At 35.3% G+C, this 18,660-nt stretch overlaps 2 protein-coding genes and 1 pseudogene across 3 annotated transcripts; 1 reads left to right on the top strand and 2 right to left on the bottom strand.

Annotated features, from left to right (window-relative positions):
• The first annotated feature begins 10,811 nt into the window (after positions 1-10,811).
• LOC141683354 (tubulin alpha chain) lies at positions 10,812-13,726 on the top strand. Of its 2 annotated transcripts, XM_074488050.1 has the most exons (5): positions 10,812-11,048; positions 12,036-12,270; positions 12,375-12,745; positions 12,877-13,337; positions 13,420-13,726. In XM_074488050.1, exons 1-5 carry the CDS (start codon positions 10,956-10,958, stop codon positions 13,616-13,618), a joined length of 1,359 nt encoding a protein of 452 aa, XP_074344151.1. In that variant the 5' UTR covers positions 10,812-10,955; the 3' UTR covers positions 13,619-13,726. The 2 variants fall into 2 exon arrangements, with proteins under 2 accessions (XP_074344151.1, XP_074344150.1); XM_074488049.1 differs by having other exon boundaries at positions 10,813-11,048; positions 12,877-13,726.
• On the bottom strand, positions 13,501-18,197 carry LOC141683355 (uncharacterized; annotated as a pseudogene).
• LOC141685001 (toll/interleukin-1 receptor-like protein) lies at positions 17,587-18,120 on the bottom strand. Its single transcript, XM_074490128.1, has one exon. The coding sequence runs from the start codon at positions 18,118-18,120 to the stop codon at positions 17,587-17,589; it is 534 nt and encodes a 177-aa protein (XP_074346229.1).
• Positions 18,198-18,660: the final 463 nt, after the last annotated feature.

The following is an 18,660-nucleotide window of genomic DNA, read 5'->3' as shown; positions in this document are numbered from 1 at the left end:
TCAGAATTATTTATAATATAAATCAATTAGTTAAATAATTAATTTAGTCAATTTATAAAATAAATAATTCTGATTTTTAAAATTAATAAAAATAAAATAAAATTAAAAATCCAGAAACATTTATCAGAAACCAGACATCTGACAAAACAGATCAAAACTGGGTATTTTATACGGGTTAAACGGGTCAAAATCCGGGTCGTGAAGAACACGCCGAATTTTGGCCAGAATCCGGCCACCGGTGCAGATTCCGGTGAGCCATTTTCAGGCAAAAAATGGAACCGTTTGGTTCATTTTTCGCAGGGTTTCAATCCCAAATCACTTCACCAATCTGATTCAGACCACAACATAGCAAAAACATCTCAGAATCTTCATCTCCGATCAAAACCGACTTCAACTCCGGCCAAAATCCTATCTTTTGTTTCTGTAAATCAAACTCAACGTTCTATAGTGCAAATCAAAGCTAAGAACACATACAATCAAAGCCCTAACCTTTCAGGAACCAAAGATTCACAGAAATCATCGAGTTGTAATTTGAAAATTCGGTATAAATCCTAGAAATCGTGAATCACTATACAAACATCGTTTGTTCAATTAAACACCATGAATCGACTGTAAATCATCTAACAAAACTATATCAATCATCAAAATATCAAAATAACCCTGAAATCAAAAAGTCCTAATTCGAACATAAACCTTAGAATTTGAAAATCAAAAACGATGCATTAGAACATGAAATTGATATCAAAAACAGAAAGAACATATCAAAACCTTCGATTTGGTTACTGGAATCACACGATTTGATGAAGAAATCAGCTGGAAATCACAGTTTGATTCTCTACCCGATTCAAGTTCTTCCCGACCCGATTTGCAGATAAAATAATTTAATTTCTGATTTTCAGTTTATAATTAATAATAATTAAATAAAAAATTAGGCTATTTATAGTAGTAAAATTAATACCCCTAAATAAAATTAAGTCCCTAATTCTACACTTTTTAAAATTAATAGGCCCCTAATTTTATAATTTTTTGAGTATTAAAATTTAATTTATAAATATTTTATATATGCAATATATGCCAAAATTTCTCAAAAATTGTGAATATTGCAAAAATGCAAAGAAATAATATAAATGAAAGTCCTATAATTTTATAAAAATAAAAATATGATTTTTGTGGGGTTTTTAACACCCAATGGGGCCCGGAAAAGTCATTTTTCGTAAAACGAGAAAATTTATAAAATGCCTAGATGTTCAGAATAATGCGATGGTAAAAGCCGTTTGATGAAAAATAAGGCCCATTATTTTATTTGAAATACTGGCTTTAAAATCATGGTTTGGGTCGTAAAACTTTTGAAATGAAAGCGACAAATGCAAAATAAAATATCAGAAAAATATTTATAAATACCGAAATGACACAGAACACACACATAGCACGTAACAATTTGGGTTTGACAGATAAGTACACATAAATGACACATTAATACCCATAATTTATTATAAATATGATATAATACAGATGTAGATTTCCAACACGTTACAGTAAAACCTTTCAAAATTTTACTAAAACCCACAGAATAGCCGACGAAGTAAAAACTTTTCAAAATTTTACTAAGACCCAAATTGAGGCCGAAGAAGTGAAACCTTTTAAAATTCTACTAAGGCCTGAAGCTGAGGCCGAAGAAGTAAAATCTTTCAAATTTTTACCAAGGCCTAAAGTTGAGGCCGGAGAAGTAATACATTTCAAAATTTTACTAAGGCCCAAAGGTGAGGCCGCAAAAGTAAATAAAAGAAAAATATACACAATAATAAAAGATGCTAAGAAGAATAAAAGATGCATCAATAGAAAAGATATTATATGTTACAAGCCCAAATGCAAACCAGCAAATCAGCCCAAAGGCAACAATAGTCTAGCCCGAAGGCAATAAGTTTACAATAATTAAAATTAATAAAAAATTATATCATTCGAAAAGGTCTTCGTCTGGGTCAGAAGAAACGACCATAGGCGCATCATCGTCAACCCTTCCGACAAGATCTTCCATGCCAACATCCAGCAGAATCTTGTAGTCCCATCCCATGTTGAAAACACGAACGACGGCTTCGTCGAAGCCCATCTAGAAGCAGTGTTCCTTCGTCCGCTCCCGCTTCTTCTTCTCCTTTCGGAGCATCTTCCTGGAAGCCTTCAGTTGAGCATTGCGCTGCTCCACACGCTTCTTCAGACGTGACACCTCCTCTTCCAAGTTTCATTTATCAGTAGCCAAGGCCGAAACTTGACCTTTAGACACTTCCCTTGCTCCCTACTCCCGCCCGAGCTCCGCCTCGGCCTTGGTGACTCTGGCTTCGAGCTGGCTCGTCGCCTTCATCCGGGCATGAGCATCCGGGACCTTGCCGGCTATAGCAGCCGCCCAAGGAACTTCCTGGAATAAAAATAAGAGAAGGAAAATAAATACAAGTCAGGGCTAATACTAAAGAGGCATTATGAAAGGGTAAAGGTAAAGAAGAAGGAGAGCGAAACATACCATATAAAGCCGAGCCTTCATCTCGGTGCAAACCTCAGGAAGGTCCACTATAGCATAAACCTGTTGGTCCTTCAGCAGCATGAGAACGCAGCCGAGATCTTGCCTGATTTCCCAAGACGATACATGAGCCCTCGTCACAATGGAGTCCGAGAAGACCCCCATTTCGGGACATAGGTCTCAATGACACTGCCGTCATGAGCCATTCCCCTTTTTGGGAGTCAATCAAGGGATACGAAGCTTCCAACTGGTTTTCGGTGGTTAACTCCAAGGAAAGAGTTGGAGAATGGGAAGGAGAAGGAGAAGGAATTGGCACCCGAGTGTCGGGGTCCTCTGGACGAGAAGTGCCTACGGCCGCCCTCTCTAGAGTAAGCTTTTCTTCGGCCTTACGTTATTTCCTTTCCAACACCTCATGTCCGGAAGACATTGCAAAAATAAATACACAAGAAAATGTCAAATACTGAAGTCATGAGAATCAGTAGATTTATACAAATAAAAATAGCACAAGAAGAAAACAAGTAAAACATGTGAGGAGGACTAAAAGGTGTTACCAATACCCCATAGGGCAAAAATCCAGTTTATTTCCCGACTATCAGTTAATGGCAGCTTGGGAACATCAAAAGACACCATTTTCCCGTAAGTAATATCCTCCTAACGCTCGAGGGTGGGCATCATTAGCCGAGTCGGTTCGACCTCACGCCAAACTCCGAACTCTGCTAAATAAATTCCGGAGATAAAGCACTGATACGTATGTGGTTTTTTATTAGTAGAATTGGTGAAGCCCCAATACCCTCTGCCAGATCTTCGGCCGATAGTATAGAAACCCGGGCTCTTCCCGTTCCTTCGGAAGTCGTAGTGGAACCCGAATAACCAGGTCGAAGGCCTAATCTTCGCCTCCAAGCATCAGCATTGGAAGTTGTTGATGTGGATAAATCCGTTCGGATCCATCTGGAAGAAGGCAATTTTCATCTGCCTGAACAGACTATTTACCAACTTTAGGAGAGGGACACAAAAACCATATTTAGAGGCAGCTTCAGAAATCCCGATGACATAGTCTCCATAACTCGAAGGGATGTGAGGGGTATTGAAAATTTGATATGAACTCTTTGGTTGATAGAGATGATAACCCCCCCCCTCATAATTTGATATTTTTCATAGAATATTTCTATGTCTGAAGTCCTCGGCTATGTGGGGTTGTTCGCAGCTGGGAAGGAGGCGATATCGCTAAAATGGGCCAGACCACCTGGTATAGAAGACCCTCCTACGTTGGACCGATTCATAATTCTGCATCTGAAAATGATAAAAGGTTAGCCTGTGTACTCGGATTGCATAACTAAAGGAAAAAAACTAGAAGAGGAAGACCAAGTACAATAGGCCAGGATCGATTCGAAGAAGGAGATGAAAGCTTCATTCGTAGGGATATGGGGGATCGGCTCCCGGAGTATGTTTCCTGACTTGGACATTCTAAAGAACGTTCAAGACCCACAACACACATGCATGCCATCTTTAAATCCCGAAAAGTCCACAGAACAGTGAAAGAAAAGCCCGGGGGACAGTTCCCGAAAACTATTTCAAGGCTTGAATATACCGAAGCGTGTTCAAACCACGCCACAGTCCCGTGTACCCTCTTTAATTCCTTCTAGACCAAAAATAAAAAAAAGAGAAAAAAAGGAAAAGAGGGTCCAGGGACAACATAATAACTTCTCCCAAATTCTAAGAAACATCCATCAAAGGACGAAACTCATAAAACTCAACACGCATGCAAGGAAAATCAAAAGATGAAACTCTAAAATAAAAGATTCACTTGTATTCAAAGCGCTCAAGGCTAAATATGGCGGTTGTGGAAACTTAGACTTGGAATTGCCCGTGTTGCTGAGAGTTTTCTTTGCTCTGAAAATATGGAGTTGAGTTGGGAGGGAGATAAAAAATGAAATGGGAAAGAAGGAGGAGTATATATACTGTTCCAGGGGTGCGACGTTTAAGTCGCTTGGTCTAAGAAACGTTGGATTTAAACCCAACGGTTGAGATTATAAGCGTTTGAGATTCAATGGTAGGATGACAGTTATGGTCTCGAGGCAGGACAACTGTCATTATTAAGGCAGTCGCGACTCCCCAAGCAGCATCTACCCTGTCCAAAGGTCCTTGGGAACCCCGGAGACTAAGGTTCATCCGATAATTGGTCGTTGGGCTGAAAAGATTGGGCTTCGCCCAGGCGTTCCCCTTACCGAAGCCTAGGGACATATTGGAAGCCCATCTTTTTAAGCCTATTAAGTTAGCTTGGGTCGATAAAGACTAGAGATGCTTATGGGCCGAAGCGTGTCTGTCTTGTTAAAGCAAAGATGGACCGGCCCAAGATAGACGAAGATGTGGTCTGTCAGCCACAACGTCCACGTCCCTTATTTGGTGGAACCGATCGATAACTCTGGGGGTATAACATTAACAATCCAGGTTATATACACGATGAAGATAATTTTTCAACACACTCATATCACATTACTATCTCGTATTCCGAATTATCCATACCAAAATCAATTAACCTATTCTCACACCGGAGATGAATCGAAGGATCATCCCTCAGATTCTTCTCTTTACAAACCGAAGTCTATTCATCTGGATGAAGACCGAGTCGGGAGAAAATTGGTTATAACACAGGGGTTAATAAGTAGTTAATTAATCTTATTAAGATAATAATTTTGGAATATGACAATAAATAAATTTGTGCAGACTCGTTCAAGATAAACTAAAACATATTATTGTGAAATTTTTACTTGGTTGCGGCCCAACAAATGATATCACATTTTTATGATTATAAACTATTCATAATAATCTCAAATGAATTTTCAAGATGGGCGTTTAAAGAACCAAACGTTGGGTATAATTAACACTACGCGCAACATGATGCAGTTTTATATATCACAAATTAAAAAGAACATGTAAATTAAACCAAATAACGAAATAAAAGACGAAGGCAAACAACAAGATAAATCAGTAACTGAATTTACAAAGAGAGGATAGAATACTTAGCTCTAACAGAAGTTTTATCAAATCTGTAATCTGAAAGAACTATCAACAGTTGATGCGCCTAGCCTTCGAGGAGCCTAGATTGTTCTTGAAGAGATTATTTCCCCACTTACGCTGTGTTGGGTTGCAGCAATACCACTTCCAGGATACAGCAACACAGAGCAATTCGTCCACAGTTACGTAAAGCTCAACAACGACCTGACCTCAGCTCGCCCAGAAAACCTATGTTATCTGTATGTTATGTAGGAGAAAAATAGAGAGAGATGAAAGCTAGGGTTTCACAAGTATGTGATTGCAGTATATCTTTTCCCAAATGTTTAGTTTTGTTTATAATACAAAACCAAAACGTAACTGAAGATATTCATTAATTAAAATAAATCATATGACTTAATATGCATTTAATAGAATATATTTCAGAATCAGAAACGTAACAATCAGTATTTATCACAGCAAATCCTGATCCAGACCAGCCCATCAATATTTACCAGCCATAGCAAATTCTGATCCAGGGGCGTCAGGATCAGTCTCAGCAAATCCTGACCAGAGTTTATAATTCTGATAAGCAATTACTAATATTACCTGCTACCACAGATTCAATATTCATATTAAAATAATATAACAAATCAGTAAATATTTTAATTAAACAAGCAGTAAAATTCCTCACCCGGGTCACCTCGCGTACGCGAGGCGCCGAGACATTCGCCCATCGACCTGGGTCGAGTCGAGCGAGTCGTGTTGTGTCGAGGCGACGACACATGTGTGTGTGCTCGAGGCACATAATAACACCATGCACATCCATATGCATTAGTAGTTTGTATACTACTCTTGCACATGTTATTATATAAAGCACTACACCCCTCTTTACTTAATCAATATGGGACAAAACCCACAAACCCATTTCAAACTACTAATTTCACCTCAATTTCTATATGAATTAAACTAAAAAAATGATTTAGATCCAAACATGAAAATTTAAGTTCTCATTATAAAAAAACAACCTCTAACAGTTACTTTTAGGAAATTATATCAAGAAAATATTTAAAACATGTCTCAAATTTTCATTTTCTATCATCAAAATGCCCTTACTCTCAGATGAATACAAAGAAACGGGCATTGAGGATGTTGGGTAATCAAAAGTGGGAGCCTGAGATTTCAGTATGTGTCGCGCATGGCGTGAAAACATGAGATTGTATCTTTAAAATAATAAAATTATATTAAAAGAAAAAATGACCAAAATACCTCTTTTATATGTCCTTTTGCCCAAAATACCCATTCTGGAAAAAGGTGCCCAAAATACCAAACAGATACTACACTGATACTGGAGTATCAGGATGATACGCCACTTTCAATGGAGTATCAGGATGATACTCCTTTATCAGTAGAGTATCATGGCAGATACTCCTCTGTTAGTGAAATATCAATCCTGATACTCCTTTCCTAGTGGAGTATCACTTTTTTTAAAAAATAATATTTTTTAAAAAATAATAATGAATTTTAAAATTTTAAAATTTTAGATGATACTCCACTAACAAATGAGTATCTCACATGTACTACACTGACAAAGGAGTATATGGGTGGATACTCCACTCACAAACAAGTATATGGGTGGATACTCCATTGACAAAGGAGTATCATCCTGAGTATCAACCGGATACTCTACTGAAAATGGAGTATCTACAGGGTATTTTGAACAATTTAAAATTCTGGTGGGATATTTTGGACAATTTAAAATTCTGGTGGGTATTTTGGGCGATTGTTATTTAAAAATGATTATTGTGGTTTTTCACCCTAGTAAAAATCGTATCTTAAAACATAATTTTTTTTGCCAAGTCTTAAAACATAATTTCAATCAGTTGAAAATTGGAAAAAAATAATATTACAATTATATAAATAGTAAGATATAATAATTATTAAAGATAATTAAAATAAAACACAAAAAATTATATATAAATTTATTTATTTAGAGTTAAGTTATTTGAAATCCTAATTTTTTAGAGCAGTCCAGGAATCCTATTCCCGGAATCTACATTCTGTAATTAAAATTTTACATAAAATATTTGAAAACATATTATTTTGCGAATCAGCTTGCATAAACTTACTAATTTAATGAAAGTTAAGCAAAAGAGATACAAGTTTATAAGTAGAAAATTGGAAAGCATATTTTCTACAAAAATATGTTTTGTTTGCAGAATATACATATTTATATTATAGAACATACATGTTTTATATGTAAAATATATGAGATTTGGAAAATTTCCATTTAATAGTAATATTTATATAAAATAATTCGTAATTAATATATTCTGTAATATTTTACGTAATATTTTAATTACAGAATATAAGTATATTTCAAGATTCCATAATAAAAATAAAAACTCCGTAAAACTTTCTTCTATTTATTTTATATATTAACTTGCATGATCATATTTTATGAGGATGTATTTCAATCGGTGATCTTTTTATTTTAGCACACAAATTATATGTAACCAGATTTTTCTAAACAAAGTTTTAATCATTTACATAAACTAATTATTTAAGGGCGGGCCCTTTAAGCACATGCTTAAAAACGAAGTCACACCCACTCCAATACTCCATCATCACCTCTCACACGTAACACAAAAGGTTAAAATCCAAACACCCCCTTTGACAGCTGAGCGGCAACAAACAATTATCAAATATCGAAATTTAAACAAAACCCAACCGTAGTTAAAAGCTAACCCCTGCGAACAACACAATCACAATCAAATAGTACTCGATTATTCTTATTTTTTTACATTTTTCTTTTGTCAACGTCAATTCAATTATTACCTCCGTCTCAAAATATAAGTCTTTTTGACTTTTTACGCGTATTTTAAGATAAGTAAAATGATAGTTCCACAAATCATTTTTTAAATTTTATTTTTCTAAATAAAAGTATACATATTAAATTTTAATTCAAAAAAAGAAATTTAAAAAAAAAAATATGCGGAGCTATGACTTTTATACGTCTTAAAGCACGCGTAAAAAGTTAAAGAGACTTATATTTTGGGATGGAGGGAGTATTTATATTTTAAATTTTTTCAAAATTCTATACTATAAATTTATTATCTTCTTTCACCATAGTCTACACCAGTGATGTACAAAAAACCCATCGGGCTGGACTTTATCCAGACTTTAAAAAGTCCGTTTTTTTAAAAACGGATCGGGTTGGATTTTTTTAAAAATCAGGTCGGACCGAGATTTCTAAGAAATATAAGGCTCGTTTTAGGCCCGCGGGCCGGGCCGGATCGGGCCGAACCGGACTTTATCCGGGCTTTTTATTTATATATGAAAAAAATATTTTTATATTTTATAACTCGAATTATGAGTAGTTTAAATACTAGAGAAAATAATATTCTGATATATCAGATATAGTAGTTTATCCACCAAAATAAATAATTATTTTTAATATAATATATAAATAATCATAAATATCTTAATTGTTTCTAATATTATAATATATTATTTTAAAAATCATAAAAAGTATTGTATATTTTCAAATTTTATTTAAAAAAATTCGATATTTTAATCGGGTTTATCAAAAACCTCATGCTTTTATCCGGATTTTTTTAAATCCGAGTTTTTCGGGTTTCAGGGCCGGACCGAATTTTCGAGAAAAAATGAGACCCATTTAAGGCCCGCGGGCCGGGCCGAACCGGTCCAGGAGCCCGGCCCGGACTTTTTCCAGATCAGGACTTTTCAGGCTTTTTTCCGGATCAGATCGGACCGGATTTCGAATTTCGGATTTTTTGAATATACTAAAAATAAAGTGTCACCCTATCCTTAAAAAAGGTACACTTGACATTGGACACATGTCATCTTCTTCTTCTCTTATTCTTTAAAATTATTAATTATATTGCATTAATACTTTTTCATATTTGTTTCCACTAATTATCTTTACTACCCATTTTTCATCCATTTATATATCCACAAATTCTTCATCAGTCCATCTCCATTTCTTTAATTCCACTAATTATCTCTTCTCACCGTATCTCAAAATATTGAATTTCATTAATATTTTTATTTAAATTACTCATCAATTATATATATATGTATATATATTATTTTTCTTAAAAAATATTTTTCATCTTTCCCCCGACTTTCTTTCCTTTTTTCTTTACTAGCTACTTATTTAATTTCACATTTTCTTATTATTTATCAATAATATTTATTAGGATACTTAATCTATTTAAAATTTATATTTTCAAAATATATTTATCACAATTTTTAATATGTATATATACTATTTATTTTACATATCATAATTATTAAATATTTATGATTTTCATTAAGTTTATTTGAAAAAAACTCCAATATGTCAATAATACTATTTAAATTAATTAAATCAACTTAAAATATATTATTTCATGTACCTAATACATATGTTAATAAATTTTTTATGTTAATTTAAATAAAATAACTATAAAATAGTCGGGTAATTGACCGGGGACCTTATCTAGTTGATCTATATATATTAAATATTAATAGTTTCATCACTCTACTAACTTTTCTTAATTTCTATCACTAATTTATATTTTTTATAGTCGGATAATTGTCCGGGGACCTTATCTACGGAAAGACTAACTGTTAGTCAACTAGATTAGTTATATAATATTTATTTTCATTAAATTAATGTATAAAAGTTAATATATATATAATTTTTAAATATATTAATGATAATATTTTATATATTTATAAAATAATATATATATAGTTATAAATAGACATATTTTATATTTTATTCAAATATATTAGTTGAAGATTTACGATGAGGAATATAATTGGATAACTCGAATGATTATGAGTTTAATCTATATCGTCTAGGCTAAACTCTGACTCAATCCGAAAACTTCTTTGAACAGATTTTAAAAGATATATTTGTAAAAAAAGAATATTTGCAATGATCATAAAGAAAAAAATGAGATAAAAGAGAAATAAAGAAAAAAATGAGATAAAAGAGAAATTAAGTAAGGACGAAGAACGTAAGTATTTAAAAAGTAAAGTATTGTCTTTGCCGTTTTTATAATGAAAGTTTTAAAATGAAAATGTGTTAAATTTAAATTTATCATCACTTATTTCATTTTTTTTTAAAATTTGCGACATAATTACGAGAAAAAATAAAACTATTTTAATTAACTTACCCTTACTTTTTAAAATTCAGGAATAAATGTCAAGCTTGTACATTATCCCTAACCTAACCCCGGTTAAAAAATAACCCCCAATATTTTTGTTTTAAATACAGCAGCAAAGCCTGTGCTTGCTTCTCATTCTCATACTTCATTCCGAAAGGCGTCTTAATAAACGCTTATTAGGTTTTTTCACCTTTGCTCTCCTCTTTTTCTCAATTCTCGTTTCATTGTATAGATTATATAGATACAAATTGTGTGTGTATAGATTTGATTGAAAGATGAGAGAGTGCATTTCGATTCACATCGGTCAGGCCGGTATTCAGGTCGGAAATGCTTGCTGGGAGCTCTTTTGCCTCGAACACGGCATTCAGGTATATGTACACACACTTTTTGTATCTATATGTTCGCGTTTTTGTAGATTTTGAATTGAAATGATAATTTTTTTCAATTATATGAATGTATTTGTGTTTTTGTGTGTGTGATTATGTATATATATCTGTTGTGTTTTAGTGTGAATTTTGTTGTTGATTATTAGATCTGCACGATTTAGATCGAAATTATTTGATATGTTGTAATTGAGTTATGCTCTAATAACCTCGCTTAATCGCTATATATTTCATTTATTTACATAGATCAATGTGTGTGTGTAATGATGTGTGGTTTTAGTATCTCGAATACTGTTAGTTTTCACTGGATCGGTGTTTTTTTTGGATTCTTAGGTGTGAATTTTGTTATTGATTATTAGATCTGTACATTTTCGATCGAAATGATTCGAAATGTTATAATATTTGATTTGTGCTGTAATAACCTCGCTTTATCCTATATATTTCATTTATTTACATATAGATCAATGTGTTTGTGTGTGTATAAAGATGTGTGGTTTTAGCATCTCGAAAACTGTTAGTTTTCTCCAGATCATGATTAGATCTGTTGTTTGTATGATTATAATCTGTAAGTAATTGTTCATTAGATATGGAGAATTTGATTTAAAATGATTAGGTTTGTTGTAATTGATTTTAGTCTATGTTTTGATGTTTCCGATGTGCAATTAAATAGATTTTTGAGTGAGTTAAGATAATGTATAGTTTGTTTAGAACTTTAGATGTGTATAGGGATGGTACAGTTGTTGAGATCCATGGATTTTGTTTGTTTTTGAATATTTCTAATGTTTGAACGGTTGTTTAGTGGTAGAACGTATGCTTATTAGTTTAGTGTTAGTTGGAAAATAGTTTGAATGATAAATATAACAAGATTTATAATATGATTTAGCACCGACTGCAAAAACACTACTTGCATGAGAAGCACTATTTGTATTTTGAAATATTTCTAAGTTTTTCTATTTGTCTTTGTATGTACAGCCTGATGGCCAAATGCCAGGAGACAAGACAGTTGGCGGAGGAGATGATGCTTTTAACACCTTTTTCAGCGAAACTGGTGCAGGAAAGCATGTTCCCCGGGCTGTGTTTGTGGATCTTGAACCCACAGTGATTGATGAAGTCAGGACTGGAACTTATCGCCAGTTATTCCACCCTGAGCAATTGATCAGTGGCAAAGAAGATGCCGCAAACAACTTTGCTCGTGGTCACTACACAAGTAATTAGTTGTGTTTGTTTACTAATTCTCATTCTTTTTCTATACTGTTTACATGTGCCGATGTGCCCAGGTAATTAAATTAATCTCTTTGTTTACTGTTTCAGTTGGAAAAGAAATTGTTGATCTCTGCCTAGATCGTATCAGAAAGCTTGCTGACAACTGCACAGGACTCCAAGGGTTTCTTGTTTTCAATGCTGTTGGTGGAGGCACCGGATCAGGTCTTGGTTCCTTGCTTCTAGAGCGTCTGTCTGTTGACTATGGAAAGAAATCCAAACTTGGGTTTACTGTCTACCCCTCACCACAGGTCTCAACTTCAGTTGTTGAGCCCTACAACAGTGTCCTCTCGACACACTCCCTCCTTGAGCACACAGACGTTGCTATCCTTCTTGACAATGAAGCGATTTATGACATATGCAGGCGCTCACTCGACATTGAGCGTCCAACCTACACCAATCTTAACAGGCTTGTTTCTCAGGTAACAAATTTGGTTGCCTCCTTTCTGCAGTTTTACAAAGGTCTATTCATATCTTCAGTTTAAAAATTGTTACCTTTGAATTCAGGGGATTAGTTGTGTTGACCTTGTTTATTTATGCTGAATTGTTTCAGGTGATTTCCTCCCTGACTTCATCTCTGAGGTTTGATGGGGCCTTGAATGTTGATGTCACAGAGTTTCAGACCAACTTGGTCCCTTATCCCAGGATTCACTTTATGCTTTCCTCCTATGCACCTGTGATCTCAGCTGAGAAAGCATACCATGAGCAGCTTTCTGTGGCAGAAATAACCAACAGTGCATTTGAGCCTTCTTCTATGATGGCAAAGTGTGATCCCAGGCATGGTAAGTATATGGCTTGCTGCCTGATGTATCGTGGTGATGTTGTCCCCAAGGATGTGAATGCAGCTGTTGCTACTATCAAGACCAAGCGTACCATTCAGTTTGTTGACTGGTGCCCAACTGGTTTCAAGTGTGGTATCAACTACCAGCCACCCACTGTTGTTCCTGGTGGAGACCTTGCTAAGGTTCAAAGGGCTGTATGCATGATCTCTAATTCAACCAGTGTAGCTGAGGTGTTCTCCCGGATTGACACCAAGTTCGATCTCATGTACTCAAAGCGTGCTTTTGTGCATTGGTACGTTGGTGAAGGAATGGAGGAAGGCGAGTTCTCAGAAGCTCGTGAGGATCTTGCTGCACTTGAGAAGGATTATGAAGAGGTTGGTGCTGAAGGTGGTGAGGATGAAGGTGATGAGGGTGATGACTACTGAAGGAAACATGAACCATAATAATGTGACCTTTGGTGGATTTCTTTCTTATGACGTTTTCAGATGTCCTATGCTAAAACTGTGTTACTAGCGCTGTTCTATGTCTTATTGTGCACTAAACTGTTTTTCAATAATGATGTTGGTGTGACTATGCAAGTCTTTCCTTGTGTGATATGAATTTTTTTCTTTTCGAATGCTATGTTTGCGTTGTTGGGAATGTCTCTGTTCGGGTATTATGTTTTTACCTTGATTCTTGATGATGATAATTTTTATCTTTTGTAGAGTATTAAAGGGTTTAAATGAAAATCTGCATGTTTAATTAGCGTAACCAGGAAAGAATAGGGTATAGAGAGCAAAAAATTCCTAGGGGGAAAAGTTTACAATTTTACATAAATATATTTTATAAACTAGAAACAATGACCAAGTGTTTTCAGGTAAAATTATTAACAGGAACGGGAGGGTGTTATCGGTATCAGATGAGCTCCACACTTCATCACCCTAGCATCTCCAAAACCACCAGTAAGCAAAGCTTCAAAATTTCTTAATAATCTTTCAAATGAAATCTTGATTCTATCTCCACTTTTCATTGTGTTGTACCTTATACATTCTACCCTCGACTCTACTTCACCCACCACTATATCCTTTGGTAATGAAATGTTATATTTCTTTTTAGTATTCTTTGTTCTATTAGTAATAACAACTCTCATGTATAAACCACCCTTATCAGTACATTTGTGTTTATAAACGATCCAGAGCCCGAGACCAAACGAGTTATCTCCTGAATTTGGCGGGACGGTAAAAGATAATGTATTCCCGCTGCTTTTGTAGCTGAACCATTCCGCAACCTCCTTGTTTGGTATTGTAGCTACTAATAAATGAAATTTATTCTGTCCTACCTGTAACATATAAAAAATGTGGACAGATTTATATAAGTGCGAGTTTGCGTCTTTGATGAGGGAGCGAGGGACGGACAGAGAGAGAGAGCGAGGTAGGGAGGGAGGGAGGGAGAGAGACCTGAAGAAAACTCTGCTTCAAACTATTTGATGTCAGATTGATGCATTGCCTTAATTTCAAATGTTTTAATTCCTTCAACATTGACATATCTGGTAGATCTTGTAGCCTTGTGCATTCGTGAACCTCAAGTTTTTCAAGACGAGGAGGAAGTGGGGGAAATAATTGAAGGCTGATGCATCTCCTTACACGCAAACATTTCAACTGTTTCAAGCTTGATAGATCTGGTAGCATCTTCAGTGTTGCATAGTCAGTTATGGTTAAAGTTGTTATATTTAGAGGAAGTTCCGGAAAGCAGCAGTTGCGTCTTGTAGAACTAGACAATGTAAGATTTTGTAGGTTGGAAAGGTTATGAAGACTATACGATTCATTTGGAGAGATACTCGGGCTCTCATCAGTAAGAATTAACTTTTTCAGAGAAGAGAAACTTAGAATCAGAGGCAGCCATGAACTTGCATTACATCTCAGTTTTAGACTTTTCAAGTTCATATCTTTCACTATATCAGGTATAGTAATTTTATCCGTGTTCTCTGGATAAAGATATAATGAAGAAAGTGATGTAAGATTCCATATACTGCTAGGAAGATTTCTAACCTTCATGCAGGATTGCAAATTCAATAACCGTAACCTACTCAGTTGTCCGATAGAATCTGGCAATTCTTCGATTGCTGTACCAGGTGCACGAAGCTCTTCTAAGCATTGCATCTTCCCCAACTGTTCAGGCAACTGCTTGAGCTTTGAGTTCCCAGTCAGAACCAGTACTCGAAGAACCTTCAGCTTCCAAAAGCTATTTGGAAGACTTGTAAGGTTTTGGCACCATCTCAAGTGCAATTCGTCCAAATTAACAAGGCCTGAGAATGTGTCTGGAATGCTTTCAATTGCAGTATAACTTGCATCAAACAATTTCAAGCTTTTCATATTTCCAATTTGCTCAGGTAACTTTAGAAGCTTCTTGCAATGGCCCAAATTCAAATCAACCAATTTCTTCAGCTGACCAATTGAATCCGGAAGTTTCTCAACTGATGTATAACTCGCATCAAGCATCTTTAAGCATTTCATATCACCTAATTGCTCAGGCAATTGTGTCAGATTGCGGCAACTACTCAAATTCAAGCTGCTCAGAGCAGTCAACTGTATGATAAGCTCGGGTAGTCTTTTAAGATCCACGCACCAATGCAAATCCAAATGAACTAATTTCGTCAGTTTTGCAATTGGCTCAGTGAATTCCTTCAACTGGCTGCATTCTCCCAAATCCAAATGACTCAAATGCGTCAATCGTCCAATTGATGGGTGGACTTGTTTCAGGCTTTTACAACCGCGGAATAACAACTTCTCAACGAGTTTTATGTTAGTGAAGTCGGGCATGATTTTCAACTTCCTCGAGTAACTTAGATTAATGGTCTTCAAGTTCAAAAAAGGCTGATTAAAACAACATACAAGTGATCACAGTTACAGTTCTTTCAAAACCACCTTATTGATACTGTATCAAATTCTATAAATTAAAAATTTAAGTATATACCACAATAGAACATGTACATTTCGTACCTTGGTGCCCTTCCACAATGTCTTAATTTCGCTACATGGCATGTCAAGGGAGACGAGTTTTTGTGGATGAAAACTAGAAGGCAATTGCGTCCAGGGGCAATGATGCCAGCAGAAGCACCTTAACTCACATAATGAATTGTCGAAATTTCCCTTGATGTCACATGCACCGACGATTTCAAGTAACCTCAAGTTGGGCAGCCTTTTAAATATTTCGGCAGTGAAGTGCCTTTTTGTCGACATTGTCTGCTTTATGATGAGTCCTTCAATATACGATGAAGTCGACGTAATATTTTCTGATTTGACACAAACTTATCCAAGCAGCAGCGAGCCCTTACACAGGTCATTGCCAGTGAAAGAGATTTATATATTACCTCTAGAATTTGCATAGCTGAGCCTGTGTTTCCTTGATGCAAGTACAAGCGCCTGCAATTCCCGTGCTTGGATTCAACTTCTTTTGCCATGCGTCGGATGAGATCATGCATCTGAAACTTATTGTTCTTATCAACTGTCAGTAGACATCTTTCTTGCAGAACTGGTATACCAACATCTGGAAAGAAACCACTTGATCGGAATACATGAACAGCCTCATCTTTGTTTCTTCCAACGAAGAAGAATGCAATATCTAGGAAAATTGCCTTCTGTGTCTTATCATCTAATTCATCGTAGCTCAGTTGAAGGATTTTATGTATATCATTCTCTCCGATTTCTTGAACCTTTACAAGTTTATCATTCCAGAAGGACACATCAGTCCTCCCGAGCAAAGATGAACCCAATACCTTGAGAGCTAACGGAAGACCTCCAGCATATTTTGTAAAGCTTACTGTAAGCTCTTTAAAACATTCAGGAGGTGTTGGTTTTCGGAAGGCATGATAGCTAAATAGCTCTAGTGAATCAACTTGTTCCAATACCCTCATCATATACATATCTACTCCTGATACATCTTCCTTTAATTGATTTGCCAGGTTTGCATCTCGTGTTGTGAAAATAATTCTACTTCCGGAAGAAACCAAGTTGCAAACCCTTACCAGAAATTCTGAATAGCTGAACTGGTCCAGATCATCCACAACAATGAGAGCTTTCTTATTGCGAAGAAATTGCTTCAGTTGTCTTTCTCCACTTTTAACATCAAGTATCTTATAATCCGTCCTTCTGAAAAGCTTAACTAAGAGTTGCTGAAGTAAAGGAAGTAGATAACTACCTCCCTGTGAATGTTGTTTCAAATCATCAACAAAGCAACTGATGTCGAAAATGTCAAAATATTTATTGTAGAAAGCTTTGGCAGTTGTAGTTTTACCAATTCCTCCCATCCCGCAGATCCCAATGGCACGAACATCATTCGACTCCATGTTCAGTTTTTTATATATCTCTTCAACAGAAGAATCTATGCCCACCAGATATTCCCCAAGCTGCAAATCTTTTGTAGATATAAGTGGTGTGACATTCTCCACAATATCTTCAATGGTTTCTGACTCATTCCTGTTACAATAATCGCACATAGTTAAATTAGATTAGTAAAACAACAAATAAAGGAAACGAAACGTACTCAGTTGCATCCGTTTTGAGATGGTATCCTGATAGCTCTGCGATTTCAGCAAGAGCAGATTTCCACTTTTCTATAACATCAACAGAGTAACGCGTCTTGTGAACATCAAGAGCATCCTTAAAACCCCCTTTCAGGTACCGTAAATGTGAAGGATCAATGTAGTAAAATACAGGAATCACCACATTTCCGCTGGTTCTCTTGCAAGTAAGGATCTCTACTAGCTCATCAAGGCACCATCTTGAAGAAGCGTAGTTCTGTGAGAGAACGACAATTAGTAACTGAGAACCATGGATTGCATTAAGTAGTCCACGTGAAATTTCTTCGCCCTTGTCGAGTTCAGGGTCATCCCTGAAGGTTAGAATCCCAGCCCGAACTAAAGCAGAGTAAAGATGTGCAGTAAAGTTTTCGCGAGTGTCCTTACCGTAAAAGCTCAAGAACACATCCCAGCAAGGTGTACATGAGGAAGAAGAAATGTGATTGCTTGTGGTAGCCATAGGGATGAAAATAGTGTTTGTAAGCTGAAAGAATGATTGTATATGAGGAGCTTTACTATATAATTGTTTACAGCAAATGCTAGTTTCTTACGTTTGGAAATTGGTTTGAAACTTCATGTATGTGACAAAGTTTCACCTATTTCACCTAAAACGTAATTCTCAGGCAATGTCTGTGAAAAACACCATTATAATAAGACCAAGTTGATTATATATAATAAATTACTTCCAAACGAAAACTAGAAAATATTACAATAACACCATTATGATATTATAATAAGACCAAATTGATTATACGGTATTCCCTCTGTTTTTTTATATATGACGTTTAACTTTATGTGTGCCCTCTATTTTTGTATATATGACGTTTAATTTTTTGACGCACATATTTAGGATGGTTGACCGCATAGCTAAAATTATTATTTTTAAGAAATTCTTTTTTTAATAAAAATATGAGATCAAAACTTTTATTCACAAAAAGAATTTTTTGAAAAAAATTATTTTAACTATATAGTCAAATCTCCTAAATATGTGTGTTAGAAA

Source organism: Apium graveolens, chromosome 9 (assembly GCF_009905375.1).
Source record: "Apium graveolens cultivar Ventura chromosome 9, ASM990537v1, whole genome shotgun sequence".
In the NCBI taxonomy this organism is placed as follows: Eukaryota; Viridiplantae; Streptophyta; class Magnoliopsida; order Apiales; family Apiaceae; genus Apium; species Apium graveolens.
The sequence above is the reverse complement of the archived record's forward strand: the minus strand, read 5'-3'. Positions and strand labels throughout refer to the sequence as shown.